At 49.0% G+C, this 15,321-nt stretch overlaps 1 protein-coding gene across 2 annotated transcripts in view; it reads right to left on the bottom strand.

Moving 5' to 3' along the window:
* DNAAF11 (dynein axonemal assembly factor 11) overlaps positions 1-4,224 on the bottom strand; it is an 81,158-nt gene extending 76,934 nt beyond the window's left edge. Inside the window, exons 1-3 of one of the 2 annotated variants that reach the window (XM_083144860.1) lie at positions 4,015-4,224; positions 3,149-3,316; positions 556-633 (exon numbers count right to left, since the gene is read on the bottom strand). In XM_083144860.1, coding sequence (XP_083000986.1) covers positions 556-633; positions 3,149-3,316; positions 4,015-4,024 — 256 coding nt within the window. In that variant the 5' untranslated portion in view covers positions 4,025-4,224. Of the gene's footprint in view, positions 1-555; positions 634-3,148; positions 3,317-3,830; positions 3,935-4,014 lie in introns of those variants that run through there. The other variant, XM_083144859.1, reaches the window with a different exon arrangement.
* Positions 4,225-15,321: the final 11,097 nt, after the last annotated feature.

The raw sequence follows: 15,321 nt of genomic DNA, 5'->3' as shown, positions 1-15,321 counted from the left end.
GCCTTTACAATGGGATCTGGGTGGAATATTCCCGCTCAGGATCGCATTGTAAAATGCGGTCCTATCACAGGGATGTATCATCCCTGACGCGCAGGGACAGGGCTCTGAAAGGAGCAGGGCGCTGGGGGGGTCTGCGCTTGCGCGGTTAGTGCTGATACCCCGGCGACCCCACCAACCGCACTGGCCCAGCAGCAGTGCGGTGTGTAGCTCATAGGCTACAACGGGCTACCGCCATCTCAGAATGGATGCGCTGCTGCCAAATGTTGATACATCGGGCAGCTTGGCATCCCCCATAGTAACCTATGGGGGAGGTGGCCGGCAGCAGTGCAGGGGGATCACAGCGGTCCCTCCTGATACTTTCCAGTGATACTTAATATTTGCAACTAACAACCAAAAGCGGGTTTTTTCGGGGATTTAGTCACAAATATTGTATGATAAATGGGCCCCTCAGACCTGTTTGCTAGGCTGCATATCCCAAGTGAAACAGAACTCCCATCTTAGTACATTCCCCCCTAGAGTCAGTCTGTGGAGTCTGGTAGGGACTGCACTACTCACCTTCCAGGTTTTCAATCCTCTCAATATTGTTCAATGCTAAATTTAAATACTCCAGTTTCTTCAGCCTGCTGACATTCTCTGCAATACAAAGGACACACTCAGAGTACAGACAATGCCACACTCAGAGTACAGACAATGCCACGCTCAGAGTACAGACAATGCCACGCTCAGAGTACAGACAATGACACGCTCAGAGTAGACAGTAACACGCTCAGAGTACAGACAGTGACACGCTCAGAGTACAGACAGTGACACGCTCAGAGTACAGACAGTGACACGCTCAGAGTACAGACAATGACACGCTCAGAGTACAGACAATGACACGCTCAGAATACAGACAATGACACGCTCAGGGTACAGACAATGCCACGCTCAGAGTACAGACCATGACACGTTCAGAGTACAGACAATGCCACGCTCAGAGTACAGACAATGCCACGCTCAGAGTACAGACAATGCCACGCTCAGAATACAGACAATGACACGCTCAGAATACAGACAATGACACGCTCAGGGTACAGACAATGCCACGCTCAGAGTACAGACCATGACACGTTCAGAGTACAGACCATGACACGTTCAGAGTACAGACCATGACATGTTCAGAGTACAGACAATGCCACGCTCAGAGTACAGACAATGACACATTCAGAGTTCAGACAATGACACACTCAGAGTACAGACAATGACAGACAAATAAAGCAATTACCTCTGCAGCTCAGCACACTACAGCCTGTGCTGTGCTGAGCTCTCATGCTGCTGTTGTCCGGGGGTGAGGTGCGGCGGACCAGGACATCCGCGGGGTCCTTCCATCAGGCCCAGACCTGGGTAATTAGTAACACCCCCCCCTTGGCCGCCACCCAATTACTGAATACTGTACATACCTTATAGTCTCCTGACACTCAATCTGTATATTATGGCTTGTTTTAGCACTTTCGGCGTGATTTACAGTTCAATGCAAAACCATTTGTACTGAACAGAATTGCAGTTGTTTGTACTGTGTATGCAGAACAATTACATCTGAACTTAAAGTTGAAACTAACTTGTTGGTGCTCACAGCGAATCAGGAGCCTATCCTACATTTATGCTTTCTAAGCTTTGATGATGTCACAGGATATTTCCCAGTAGCACGGTCGGGAAGCTCCTGCCAGGACTAGGGCTCATTCATGCATTTCCACTGGGAATACGGGTAAAATGAGCTTTCCCATGTGCTTCTCATGTTATACTGGTAAAACACATTAGCTCATGGATCAAAAGAAACCCTGTTGCATTCCAAAATGTTAAATGTAGCATTATAACTGTAGAAAGCAATGGAGAAAATGAGCTCATAAAAAAAGAACCATTCAGCTGTGTTGACCATTTTCCTGTTGACCTTAAACATCGAAACGTAGAATGTGCCGGCAGATAAGGACCACTTGGCCCATCTAGTTCATTTATCCTTTAGGTAACCACAACCCTATTCAATCCTTCATTCTTTGTAAGGATACTCATATGCCTATCCCATGCACCTGTTGACCATGTCTACTGTCTAGGTATTTCATGTTGACCACTTGGAGATAGTGCTTAGATATCCGTTTAGTGTGTAGACCTGAGATACTTTAAAGGGCATCAGAATACACAAGGTGGTGGCTCTGACAATTATAGGAGAACAATCAAGAAGAGGAAAAGTTGGACCGCAACCGTGAAGCTCTATAATAAACAGATTAACGTTATAGGGGATGCAGTTGGTATCCCGGCGGTCATGGTGTATAGCATAATAGCATCGGTATCGGGACTACCCTCAGTAGACCTACAAATGTATCAGGATGCCGACACTAGAACACCGACAACCGGCTTCCCAATCAGTGAGTATGTGTGGGGGATGCGGTCATTTGGTCTACAGCGTGATGGTCGACAGTCATTAGGTCGACACCATTAGGTCAGCATGGGAAAAGGTCGACATGGTTCTAGGTCGACATGGGAAAAGGTCAACATGGTTCTAGGTTAAAAGGTCATTAGTTCGACAGGTCGTTAGTTCGACATTGTCTAGGTTGACAGTCAAAAGGTCGACATGGGGTTTTCCACTGTTTTTTGATCCGACATGCCCTACCATCCACTAGGGCAGGGCTGGGCAGTTGCGGTCCTCCAGATGTTGAGGAACTACACATCCCAGTATGCCTTGCATCAGTTTCAGCATGGCCACATAGCAAAACTAATGCAAAGCATCCTAGGATGTGTAGTTCCTCAACATCTGGAGGGCCGCAAGCCCAGCCCAGCACTAGGGCGTGGTGGGAGAATAAAATAGTGTGCCGCCTGCCATCCGTATGTATTCCCTTTATAGGTGCTGTCAATGCTCCCCAATACCAGTACAAAAATGCCATTCCCCCATATACCAGTACCATACCTGATCCACACAAATCACATCCTTCAGGAGAACACGCTGCATTATACAGCCAGAGCTCTGGACAGTGCCACAACTATATGGGCTGTTAGGAGGTAATTATTAGGGAATACAGTCGCAATGTTCCTACATCCTCATAGATAGTCATTGTAAGGTTTTTAATGGCTGCCAGTTATTTATTGACCCATCTGCCGGGACCCTCTCGGGACTCACCTATTTTGGGGATGAGATTATTCTGGAGATAGAGAATTTTCAGCTCTTTGCACCACTTGTCCACATGTTCAATCCTTTCTAGATCTTGTTGGTGCAGGGAGATTTCTTCCAAGGAGAAGATTTCGCAGTTATTGTGTTCCGCTCGCCTCCGGATTAAATCTTCCGTTACTGGTAACAATGTGATACATATAAATGAGCAGCTTCAAAATCAGCGGCTCCAGAGGATGGGCCGCGGCGCATTTCAAAATTCAAATAGGGCAGGGGTGGCCAAACCTGTCCTCAAGATCTACCAACGGTGCATGTTTTCCAGGCAACCTGTGGATCTATAGTAGGAATGAATGCAGCATGTTTTAAAATGTGACAGTTAGTAATGACTACAGCTGTGCACCAGCTAGGTAACCTGGAAAACGTGGACCGTTGGTAGATCTCGAGGACCGGTTTGGCCACCCCTGAAATAGGGGATCCGCACCCACTGCCATTCCAAACGGACTCACTGACAGTGGGTGTGGCTCCCCTATTTGAAGCGCATAAATAATAATAATATAAAAATGATTGTGTCGTTGTACCTAAATATTTGGGACAACATCGGCTCTAATGCTGAATACAGCAAAGTTCAGTATTGCAAAGATCCTTATATGGGGGCTGGTTGGAGCCACATAGTAGCCACAAGGGCCCAGCAGACCCGTCCACGGCGCATATCTCAGGCACGTGGTGCTGCTGGTACTTGTAGTCCTCCCCATAGTGCACAATAATACTACTATAACACTGCCTGCCTCGATGCTGCTCGGACTTGTTATTCCACAGCAGCTGGAAAGCCGCCCGCACTGAGACACCGGCAGAGCAGCACGGATTTTGTATCTACTCACTGAGAACCATTGTTCCGTAGCCCCCGAGTCACGGCACCGCCGCTCCTGCCTGTAAAACGCTGGCAACAGAAAGACGCTGCTCCGGTAACCATGACAACCACGGCGTACGGCGGCCGGGGAGATGCAAAAGACCTCTCTGCATGTGGATGTGTATATCCCAGCAGGCCGGCAGAGGGCGCTCGCTGCGCGCTATACTGTTTGGACTGTTCTAATCTGCGCATGCTCAGTAGAGCAGAATGACCCTGCCTGGCGTAATAACGGCTGAGTTTGATGAAATGCCACGGGACTGGAGTCTGGAGTGTGTTATGTGTGTGTAAGGGGCAGTGTGTTATGTGTGTGTAAGGGGCAGTATGTTATGTATGTGTAAGGGGCAGTATGTATGGTGTACTATGTTACGTGAGTGTAAGGTGCAGTACTTATGGTACATACCCTCCAACATCTGGAAGGCAGAAATCGGTACACATTCAGAAGGGGGCGTGGCCATTGACAAATGGGCGTGGGGAAAAGGGGCGTGGTCCCTTTCCGAATGTGTACTAGGGCCCCCCACCCGCCTCTAATCACACCACCACTTATGATTGGCTGCCCGGCCGCTGTGTACAGTAACCTCCGAGACGGATGCCCGCTCTCCAAAAAGCGGTACATTTGGTACACTTTGATTTAGCCGGTACAGACCGTAAAAAAACGGTGCTGTGCCGGCTAAATCGGTACAGTTGGAGGGTATGATGGTGTACTATGTTATGTGTGTGTAAGGGGCAGTGTGTTATGTATGTGTGTGTATGTGTGTAAGGGGCAGTGTGTTATGTGTGTGTGTGTAAGGGGCAGGATTTTAGGGTGTGGTACAGGGGCCCGACAGTCGGGATCCCGAAAGTCATTAGCCCGACGTCGGGATCCCGACTGGCAGTACCCAGACAGCATGGCAAGCGCAACAAAGCCCCTTGCGGGCTCGCTGCGCTCGCCACGCTGCGCTCGCCACGCTGCGGGAACGGTGGCTCGCACTATTCTATTCTCCCTCTGTGGGGGTCGTGGACCCCCCACGAGGGAAAATAGCCGACGGCCGTCGGGAACCCGGCTGTCAGTGTTTTGACAGTCGGGATCCCGAGGTCGGGTAAATGCCTGTCGGGATCCCGACTGGCACCCGTATTTTCCTTTTCAGGGTCCATGGGTCCCACAGGGGACATCGGGGTTGTAGGCGGATCCAGGGGTCCGAGGCACCAATCAGCTAAGCTTTTTGAAGTTTTCCCAGACTGCCTTGCGCACTCTCCCCTATAACCCCGCCTCCAGGCTGATCTCCTCTGTTTTTGTTTGGTGCCTGCAGGAAGCAGACGCACCGTTATATCAGCAGGGATTACCTCACTGAGGTAATCCATAAGAAGCTGCTTTTATTTTTCACTTCTTTTTTTTTTTTACACTTTTGAATTTGCAGAAGCCGCTTAGTGGCTGAGGCTGCTCACCGCCATCAATCACCTGACAGCAGCGCGAGCAACCGCATCACTCCTGCGGCGCCGACATTCCACCCACGACTTTCGTCAAGCGGGGTAGCCCGGCGGGGGAGAAGATCAGCGACTAGCACCGCCGGACATCTCCCCCCAGGCAGCGTGGCCGATACCAGGAGCAGGTAAGGCTCCCTTACGAAGCGCAAATCGCTGCCTTGCTGCGCGCTGTGGGAGACAGCCACAGCAGCTGGCGGGGACACTGGCTTCGGTCAGGGACTCCACTAGACCACCGGGGACAGAGCGCAGGCCTGGGCTGGGGGACCCCTTTTTAAAACAAGGCTCCAGTTTGCCCCGGTGGGAGAAGTCCAGCAGGGGAGGGGGCGCTTGGCCTGCAGTCCCTCCCCCAGCTTTGGCGCCATTCTCCCCGCAGATGGTCGTCCATTAGCTGTTTTAACCCTCTGCCCGCCCCCCTTCTCTCAGACCAGCGCCATTTATAGGCACAGATGTCTCACAGAGAGAGGGCACAGTCTCCTCTGTGTAACTGTCTACAACCTAAGTAGTTGCTTTCACAGCCACCCTAAATCCCCCTTACACAGGGTGTGATAGCATTCATAGGGCGGCTTCACACACTCCGGCTCCTGCCGGACGGTGAAATCCCGCACGGCCAGGGAGCTGTGCAGCACACAGTAGTTTATCATGGAGGGGATGGCCACAGCCCGGCAGCCGTCCCTTCCAGTGGCGGGATCCGGCTGCAGCCGTGCGGCCGGGCCGTGGCCGTCCCTTGTGAATGGACACAATAGTGTCCATTCACAACTAATGTGTGCGGCACGGCTCCCTGGCCGTGCGGGATTTCACCGTCGGGCAGGAGTCGGAGTGTGTGAAACCGGCCATAGGCTGTAATGGCTAAATGTAAATGCTTGTGTATATGACCACGATGTGCAAGCTTTTTACTTTCACTTACACGTGTCAGTACTTATGCACTGTTTTTCTCTCATCTTCTGAGGAAGATGACAGAGGTTTAATCATCTGAAGAGGTCACATACACTCAGTGATATCACTCTAGGTTGTCCTTTGTTGAATATACCTATTGTGCACTGTAACCCCCCACTTTGGATTTGTTGGCATTATATCCAAACGGGGGCGCATACAGAGTCTCCAAAGCTCCTGCCTTATACAGGAGCTGAGCTGTGAGCAGGATGCATCCAGGATGGGTTACGTGTAAATTGCTGGGAAACGGTCATCTGTCAGACCCCACTTAGGTCGACAGTCATTAGGTCGACTGTCCCCAAGGTCGACAGGGTTAAAGGTCGACATGACTTAAGGTTGATATGGTTTTAGGTCGACAGTCATTAGGTCGAAATTAGTTTTTCACAGTATTTCATGCCCTACCATCCACTAGGGCAAGGTGGGAGAATAAAATAGTGTGGCCGAAGCATCTCGAGCGATGCGAGGGGCTGCGGTTCAACTCCAACTGTGTCCATGTTGACTGTGTCGACATTCGGGTAAAAAAACAGTGAAAAACTCATGTCGACCTAATAACTGTCGCCCTAAAGCCATGTAAACCTTTGCCCATGTCGACCTTATGTCATGTCGACCTTTACCCATGTCGACCTTGGGACCAGTCGACCTTCCGGGGTCGACCTAATGACTGTAGACCTAAGTCTGGTCTGACAGATGTACCGATTCCAAATTGCTTTATCCCCCCGGTCAGTCCTCTGCCACGGTGGTTTATCAAACAACCACCCTGTGCAACTCTTTTCAGCACACCCCATGGCACCCTCTGTAGTCCAGCCCCCTCCACCTTGGGTGGATGCAAAGACAAGAGAAAGAACCACTAGGCGCCGTGTGTACACAAAAAAACACAATTTAATATCAAATCACAATAAAATCAATTAGTTGCATGCGTGCAAAATAAAAGAGGGGTACATTTAAATGACCACAACAATGAGCACATATAGTTAAGCATTTGTGATAATTACCGGTAATCTAGGTCCTGAGATTGCAGGTAAAAGTGCACAGATTTTAAAAAAGATTTCTGGGTACTCTTTACCTAGCACGGCGCCCATCGCGGTCATCGCGGGCATGGAATGCACTAAAAAATCGGGTGCGACGCGATGCCCGCGATTTCCCATAGGGACCAATGTTAAATTTCTCAATTGACCCGATTTTTCTGTTCAATGCCTCAATTGACACGATTTTTCCATAGGAATCAATGTTAAATGGCCCACAGAGGCCAAATAGCCACCCTGAAGTGTGAAATGGCCCCCACAATTGTTAACGCCACCCCACGGTCAACGTGAACCCGAAACGTGGCGAGCGCAGCGAGCCTGCGAGGGGCGGCGGTACGCGTCCTACGACCTTTTCATACCCCCACTATCCACGTCGGCGTGGAGTTGAGAATAGAATAGTGTGGCGAGCACAGCGAGCCACCGAGCCCAAAGCGTGGCGAGCGCAGCGAGCCCCGCGAGGGGACGAGGATACCTGTGAAGCCCGCAAAGGGACGCGTTTACCTGTGAAGGTATCCGCGTCCCCTCGCGGGGCTCGCTGCGCTCGCCACGCTTCGGGCTCGGTGGCTCGCTGCGCTCGCCACACTATGCTATTCTCAACTCCACGCCGACGTGGATAGTGGGGGTATGAAAAGGTCGTAGGACGCGTACCGCCGCCCCTCGCGGGCTCGCTGCGCTCGCCACGCTTCGGGTTGACGTTGATCGTGGGGTGGCGTTAACAATTGTGGGGGCCATTTCACACTTCAGGGTGCCTATTTGGCCTCTGTGGGCCATTTAACATTGTTTCCTATGGAAAAATCGTGTCAATTGAGGCATTGAACAGTAAAATCGGGTCAATTGAGAAATGTAACATTGTTCCCTATGGGAAATCGCGGGCGTCGCGTCGCACCCGATTTTTAGTGCATTCAATGGCCGCGATGCCCGCGATTTTTTTACCTGCGATGCCCACGATCAAAATCGTGGGCGCCGTGCTAGGTAAAGAGTACCGATTTCTGTTAGTCCCAAACAAGGGGTAAGTGTCCCAACAATTGGTGGGGGTGGTTTAGTCCTCCCAGTGAATCTGATAGGTATGTGAATCCCAGTGAATCTGATAGGTATTTGTTTGGTACTCACACCTAGATTTCCACTGCTGGTAGTTAATGGGACAACTGTGGTACTCTGTTGGTAGACAGACTCCAAAGGGCACAGGAACAGTACTCACTGACTGTCAGATGTTTGTGCTGGTCTGTCGCCAATGGAAATAGCCAACCAGTCAATCGCTGGATGCACACGCAGCCGCTAGCACCTTGCGGCGTCTGTACGTCTCCAAGCTGTAGCACCGGTCAGCGGGCCGAGTGCAGGCTGGAGCTGGCTGTTCTTAGCGGTTGCGTCCTCCATTGGGGGATAAGGGGTGAAGGTGCACTCCTGTTGTAGCGATGCACGATTGGCTGGGCTGTGCATGTACTCCTCCAGATATCGGTAATTGGTGCAACCTCCTCTGTGCAGTCTGCACCAAAACTACCGGGACAGTGATAAATGGGAATTGCAAGATGGCAAATGCAAATATAGATGTCCCTCCGGTCCTCAGTCTATGGTGCTCAGAAAGGGACCTCAGCCTGTGATGTTTGTATTCGGAATGGAGTCCGGCCAGCCTTTGCAAATTTGCATTTGCCATCTTATAAACTCTGGTGCACAGCTGGGAATTCCAGTTATAAAAACCTATTACTGCACGGCGGTGGCATGCGGTGGGGTGAGGCCGAGCCTTTCCTGTTATACTACGATATATGAAGGAGGTTTGAGTTTATAAAGTATGTCAAAAATACAAATAATATATATAAAAAAATATTATTATTATTATTATTATAATCATTATTATAGTCAATACTCTGGAGGCAGTGCCTCACCTGGCTACCTTTTCTGCACATCTCTTATCAAAATTGCTGCACATGTGTATAATGCCGGCATGTACCCAGGGCTCATATATTGTGTGCAAATCTGGCTCTGTACTTGCCTGGGACTCCTCAGCCATTTACCTCACTGCATGTCCCTGCTGCACGGTGCATATGAGGTCTCAAATGTGAGTGCTGGGCTGTGGTGTCTATAGCTGTCCTGGGAGGCACTGGCACAGACTGGGTGCTGTACTGATACAGCCCCAGTTGAAGACTGTGATTTTTGAACATCTGTGCAGGCGATCACAGTTCAATGTCCAACAGGGGTGGTGGTTATGCAACGGGGCAGTAATGAACCATGGGGGGGGGGCAGCCCGAGGGTTTTCTGTGAGCAGCCCGGAAAATGCTGGTAAGATCGGGCCACTCTGGGGGAGAAATGCGGCGGATGTGTGATATTATACACAGCCGCTGTGACCCAGAACATAGCTGGCCTGCAGACAGAGGGCAGTCGGTAATGTGAGATCACTTGCACTTTAGCGATGTGCCTGCATCTAGGGGGGGCTAGGGTGCCAGTGACCTGGGTACCGTATCAGAACAGTTACACAAATACAGGGAGGGTGTCTAATTACTTTTTCAGGGTGACAAAAATCCTAGTTTCAGCCTTGACTAGCAAGAGGCATGATGTAGAATGACCACCATAAAGCGATTGGTGTTCATCCATGGAGTTTATTAAAAAATAACTTTTATTTCTTTATCAAAAGAAAATATAAAACATATACATATATAAGTGACTAATGTTTCTGGGTATTTTATTTATTTCTCTCTATTCATGTTAATCTGATGTTAGTTTTATCATCTTCCATTCTAATACATTTACAGATGGGGATAGCTACCATTCTTTTACACTTCCATATGGCTCTTTTAAGTGATCTGATATTTTAAGAGTCTGTAATATAATTCACATAACTTCTTGGGAAGGTGATGACAGTCTGCACAATTTCTCTTCAGTCTTAAAAACATCCCTTTATAATAGCTACATTGATAAGTGTCGGACCGTTTCGGTGCCCTGTGCACCTTTCTCAAAGGGAACAGAAATGCTGTACCAAGTGACCTTGTGGTTGTTCAGATGGCCGGTGCTGCAACAATGCGTAATCCAATGCAGCATCTTCAGATGCAACAGTGGATCACAGAAGGCGCTTTAACTGACTTTACTTAAGACGCCTCCTGTGGCTTTAGTGTAAGGCTATTGAAAGGCTTCAGAGTCTATTTAAAGTTGTTCAGTATTTAATTACTCTTCCCATGTAACAAGAATAATAAAATGCATTTAGCTCGTTATTACTTTGTGAAATGGATCTATTTTAATAGCAGTTTCTCTTCTACTGACTATAAAAAAAATTCAGATGCTGCTGTGTTCACTTCCTGTAGTTTATTAGCTAATAAAAGCTTTATTGTTATAATTCCTGTACATTCGCACAAGATTTTTTATATTTTTTTTTCAGTGCTTTGCTGGTAAGAGATGTTTGTATATTAACAGCTCATGTTTCTGCCTCATATCTCACTTTCACTTAAACTGCTAGTTACATGATGGATCATTTTAGTTTAGATGACAGTTTGTTCTTGGAAAGTAATGGTACCGCGATGGGTGCAGCAGGCGCTCCACCATACAGCATGTTCAAATTTAGGGTGAAGGGAGAGAAAACAGTTTTTCTTGTAAGATAAAAATAGATCTTTGCAAAATATTGCATCCTCTATATATATATGAATAGTTGCCTCAGGTGCCCTCCGTGATGATTAGAGACAGCATAAGAGAAAACGTTGTCACTCCAAAGGTCTTTGTAAAGAAAACTTTTTATGTATGCAAAACAATCCACATAGCTCAGGTCAACCTGCCATCCACATAGGAGTAGTATATTCCTGTTTGGAAGAACCAGCACCAGACGATTTTACTTAATCACCAAGATTTATGAATCCATTTCAGGAAATTCTCAAAGAACCATCAGTGTTCCATAAGCATTAATTCGGCATAGCATACAGAATAGCAATACAAGGGACCTGCTGTGTCCCCACCCTCAGGCATACACATAATACATTACTGTGAAGGCTTCATTGTCATTTATCCCCTGACGGACCGTTTTAGTGCCCAGTGCACCTTTCTCAAAGGGAAAATAAATGCTGATCAGCCACATCTCCACTGCCTGGACCAGTAAATCTGCATCAGAGGAAGTAGACACTGCTCGCTACAAAGATGGGCTGACGCTCCCCCTTGTTGTCAAACATTCCATGCCACTCGGATCTGCTCTCCCAGTGACAAACATGCACAAAGAGGACCCATAGTACAAGGGCCTGATTAAAGGTTCCAGGTGCCCTAGACTAATACACATGTAGCTCCCCTTGTAATGCTGCTAAACACATGTATATGGGCGTCAGGGACTCGCCAGTCATACTGCCCATGTGCATGTAATGAAGGGTATAGAACTGGCATGTAGGATCTAAAGCGTGTGGTGTGTGAAGGAGACGTTGGCGTTAGGCTGCCCGGCTGGTGCTGTAGCACAATGTACATAAAATAATGGTTCCATCAGTAAGTTACATTGGCACATCTGGCAATCGCATTAATAACTTTAACCCCCACAGCATGAACTACATTATGCCTTCATTTTATTCCTCAGCTGTCACCTGGAAGGCCCCAACACCCCCCCCCCCCCTTCCCTAGACTGCAGCCTTAGGCTGCAGCTTAACCCCCTTCACTGGTAATCCCAAGAATTTTCCAGGCTATGCCTTAATGCCCAGACTGCCATGTTCTCGGGATTGACAGTGTTTAGCACCGGGAAGCTCTGCCGAGTTGATCACTGAACTCAGCTGGCTTCAGCGCTGCCAGGCTCCTGCGCCTCTGCCTCACCCCGCCTCCCCCCCCCCCCCCGGCTGTTGTATTACAGCCTGAGGCGCCGGCTTATGACAAGCCGGGGCGCCGCATGCAGGGACAGGCACAGGGACGGGCAGCGTCTTACATAGTGTTCAGCGGAGCTGCCCAGACCCTACACACTGTGTGGTGTTTTGTTTTAGGTAGCACTCCCCCTAAAAAAATCATCCAGTGGGGATCGCTACCTTAAAAAAAAAACACCACTGAAGGGGTTAATCAGCCTATTGGTTCATCAGGTGCTTTGTCGGACTCCTGCACACAGTGGTACAGTACCTCTACACCCACCACTGCATCGGTACAGTACCTCTACACCCACCACTGCATCGGTACAGTACCTCTACACCCACCACTGCATCCGTACAGTACCTCTACACCCACCACTGCATCGGTACAGTACCTCTACACCCACCACTGCATCGGTACAATACCTCTACACCCACCACTGCATCCGTACAGTACCTCTACACCCACCACTGCATCGGTACAGTACCTCTACACCCACCACTGCATCGGTACAGTACCTCTACACCCACCACTGCATCGGTACAGTACCTCTACACCCACCACTGCATCGGTACAGTACCTCTACACCCACCACTGCATCGGTACAGTACCTTTACACCCACCACTGCATCTGTACAGTACCTCTACACCCACCACTGCATCACGCACGTCTTCCATTGGACTATACAGTACATTACATTGCATTAGCCGGGCAGATAAAATACGTCAGTTAAATAAAAACTAAGCAACAATGAAGTTACAGGGTATTTCAGCAAATAAACCAAGACAACCACACATTTATTTCAAACAATGTGTATTTACAGTAATACATTTATTACTATATGTAGTATGCAACAATAATTTATTAATATGGTAATCTGATAAAAATATATCTTTGTCAATCTAAAGTATTGCAGTCTGCCTCTCAATAATGTTAATATAAATATTATATTAAGCCATCTATTCAGAATATACTGTACATTTATTTGTAACAATAATAATACACATAAAGCAGTACCATAATCACCAGCTCGTTACAGCGAGTGCTAATCACTCAATACCAGGGCAGGTTTGTCCTGCCCCAGCAAAACCCCCCACAGGATGCAGGAAGCCCCCCCCCCCCCTCGCGTCCGCTCTGGCGTTTGTACGCCGGAGCTCCCCTGCCACCGCTGCCCCAGCCGCCAGTCACAGTCTGTGACCGAAGCTCCCCTGCCGCCATTTGCAGCAGTGACGTAGGCGGCAAGCTCGGGGATGTTCACGGCGGCTCGGGAGGACTCAGACGCCTGAACTCCTGAGCGCTCCCGAGCTGCCCTGACCATCCCCGAGTCTGCCGCCTACATCACTGCTGCAAATGGAGGCTGGCGGCAGGGGAGCTTCGGTATGATCGCCGGAGCAGAGGGGGTGGGGGGGCTGACAGGAGGGGGGTGTGTGTGCCCGGGGGGGGGGGAGGGTGCCGGGGGAGACCCCTAAAGGTAGTGCACCAGTGGTGCGCACCTACTGCGGTATGGTATTCCTGAAATTTTTCGGGACAGCCCACTGCGGCAGCGCAGCTGAGCCCAGAATATTTCCGGGCATACCACTCAAGTGGTTAATATGGCATTCTGTACAGGAAAAAAACAACAGCTTAATGAGACATCGTACACAGTTCCTGCATTTCGAATTCCAGGTGTGATATAAATCACAGACAATCTCCAGATCCATCCCAATAGGTTAACATGCACAAGGTCGACACTGGAAAAGGTCAACATAAGCAAAGATCGACACAGAAAAAAACATGAAAATGTCAACATGAGTTTTTCAATTTTTTTTGGTGCCACTGTCGGAACCCGAGACCTACAATTAGTGTAACGGGTCACCTTGCATGCGCCAAGACCCGCAAGCGTGGCACATTTTATTGTTCCAAATCAGAGTCTACGTGTATCGACCTTTTATGCAATTATACATATATATATTTTTATATACTATATGGCGTTGACCTATTGTCAGCCTAGACAATGGGCCAGATGCACTAAGCTTCAAAAATGGTAAAGTGGAGAGCGATAAACAACCATCCAATCAGCTCCTGTCATTTTTAAAACCCAGCCAGTAACATGACAGCTGATTGGCAGCTGAGTTATCACTCTCCGCTTTTTGAAGGGTAGTGCCTCTGGCAATGGGTCTGTCAGCCATCTGAATTCCTAGAATCCCAACGAGAAGGTGTTATAATTTTATAACTGAAATTCCCTCACAATGACTTGTTACATTGGACACATACTTTATCCATTTGTTATATAGAACTAATAAGCCCCAAAGAACAGGGCAGGAGTTAAAGACCCGGTTCCCAAAGCCTAGGAACTTTAACCCAAACATTACTGATATAGTTATAGTTTATTTAATAACCAACCTTTACAGTAGATAATGTTGATTGTCTAACTGCTTAATGGCGTCATCGTATCTGAAATCAGGACGCTATGGAAAGCCACTATGGAAATCCGTCCACCCCGCTGCGGCGGCGATGCAGGAGCAAGCATCAGCGCTGTACACAATGGGTGGCTTTTGAGCAGAAAGCAACTCAAATGGTAAAAGTGAGCTGCTTTCAGCTCAAAATCACCCAGAGTGTATAGGCCTTAAGGGCTATTTCACACGCTCCAGCTCCTGCTGGGCGGTGAAATCCCGCACGGCCAAGAAGCTGTGCCGCACACAGCAGATTACAATGGTGGGGATGGCCACAGCCCGGCAGCCGTCCCTTCCAGTGGTGGGATCCGGGGCTGTGGCCGTCCCGTGTGAATGGACACAATTGTGTCCATTAACAACTACTGTGCACGGCTTTTGGCCATGCGGGATTTCGCCGCCAGGCAGAAGCCGGAGTGTGTAAAATAGCCCTAAGGCTGGTTTCACACACTCCGGCCCCTGCCGGACGGTGAAATCCCGCACGGCCAGGGAGCCTTGCCGCACACAGTAGTTTATCATGGAGGGGATGGCCACAGCCCGGCAGCCGTCCCTTCCAGTGGCGGGATCCGGCTGCAGCCGTGCGGCCGGGCCGTAGCCGTCCCGTGTGAATGGACACTAGTGTCCATTCACAACTAATGTGTGCGGCACGG

The sequence above is a fragment of the Crinia signifera genome, chromosome 5 (genome assembly GCF_055691185.1).
Source record: "Crinia signifera chromosome 5, ASM5569118v1, whole genome shotgun sequence".
Lineage (NCBI taxonomy): Eukaryota > Metazoa > Chordata > Amphibia > Anura > Myobatrachidae > Crinia > Crinia signifera.
The sequence above is the reverse complement of the archived record's forward strand: the minus strand, read 5'-3'. Positions and strand labels throughout refer to the sequence as shown.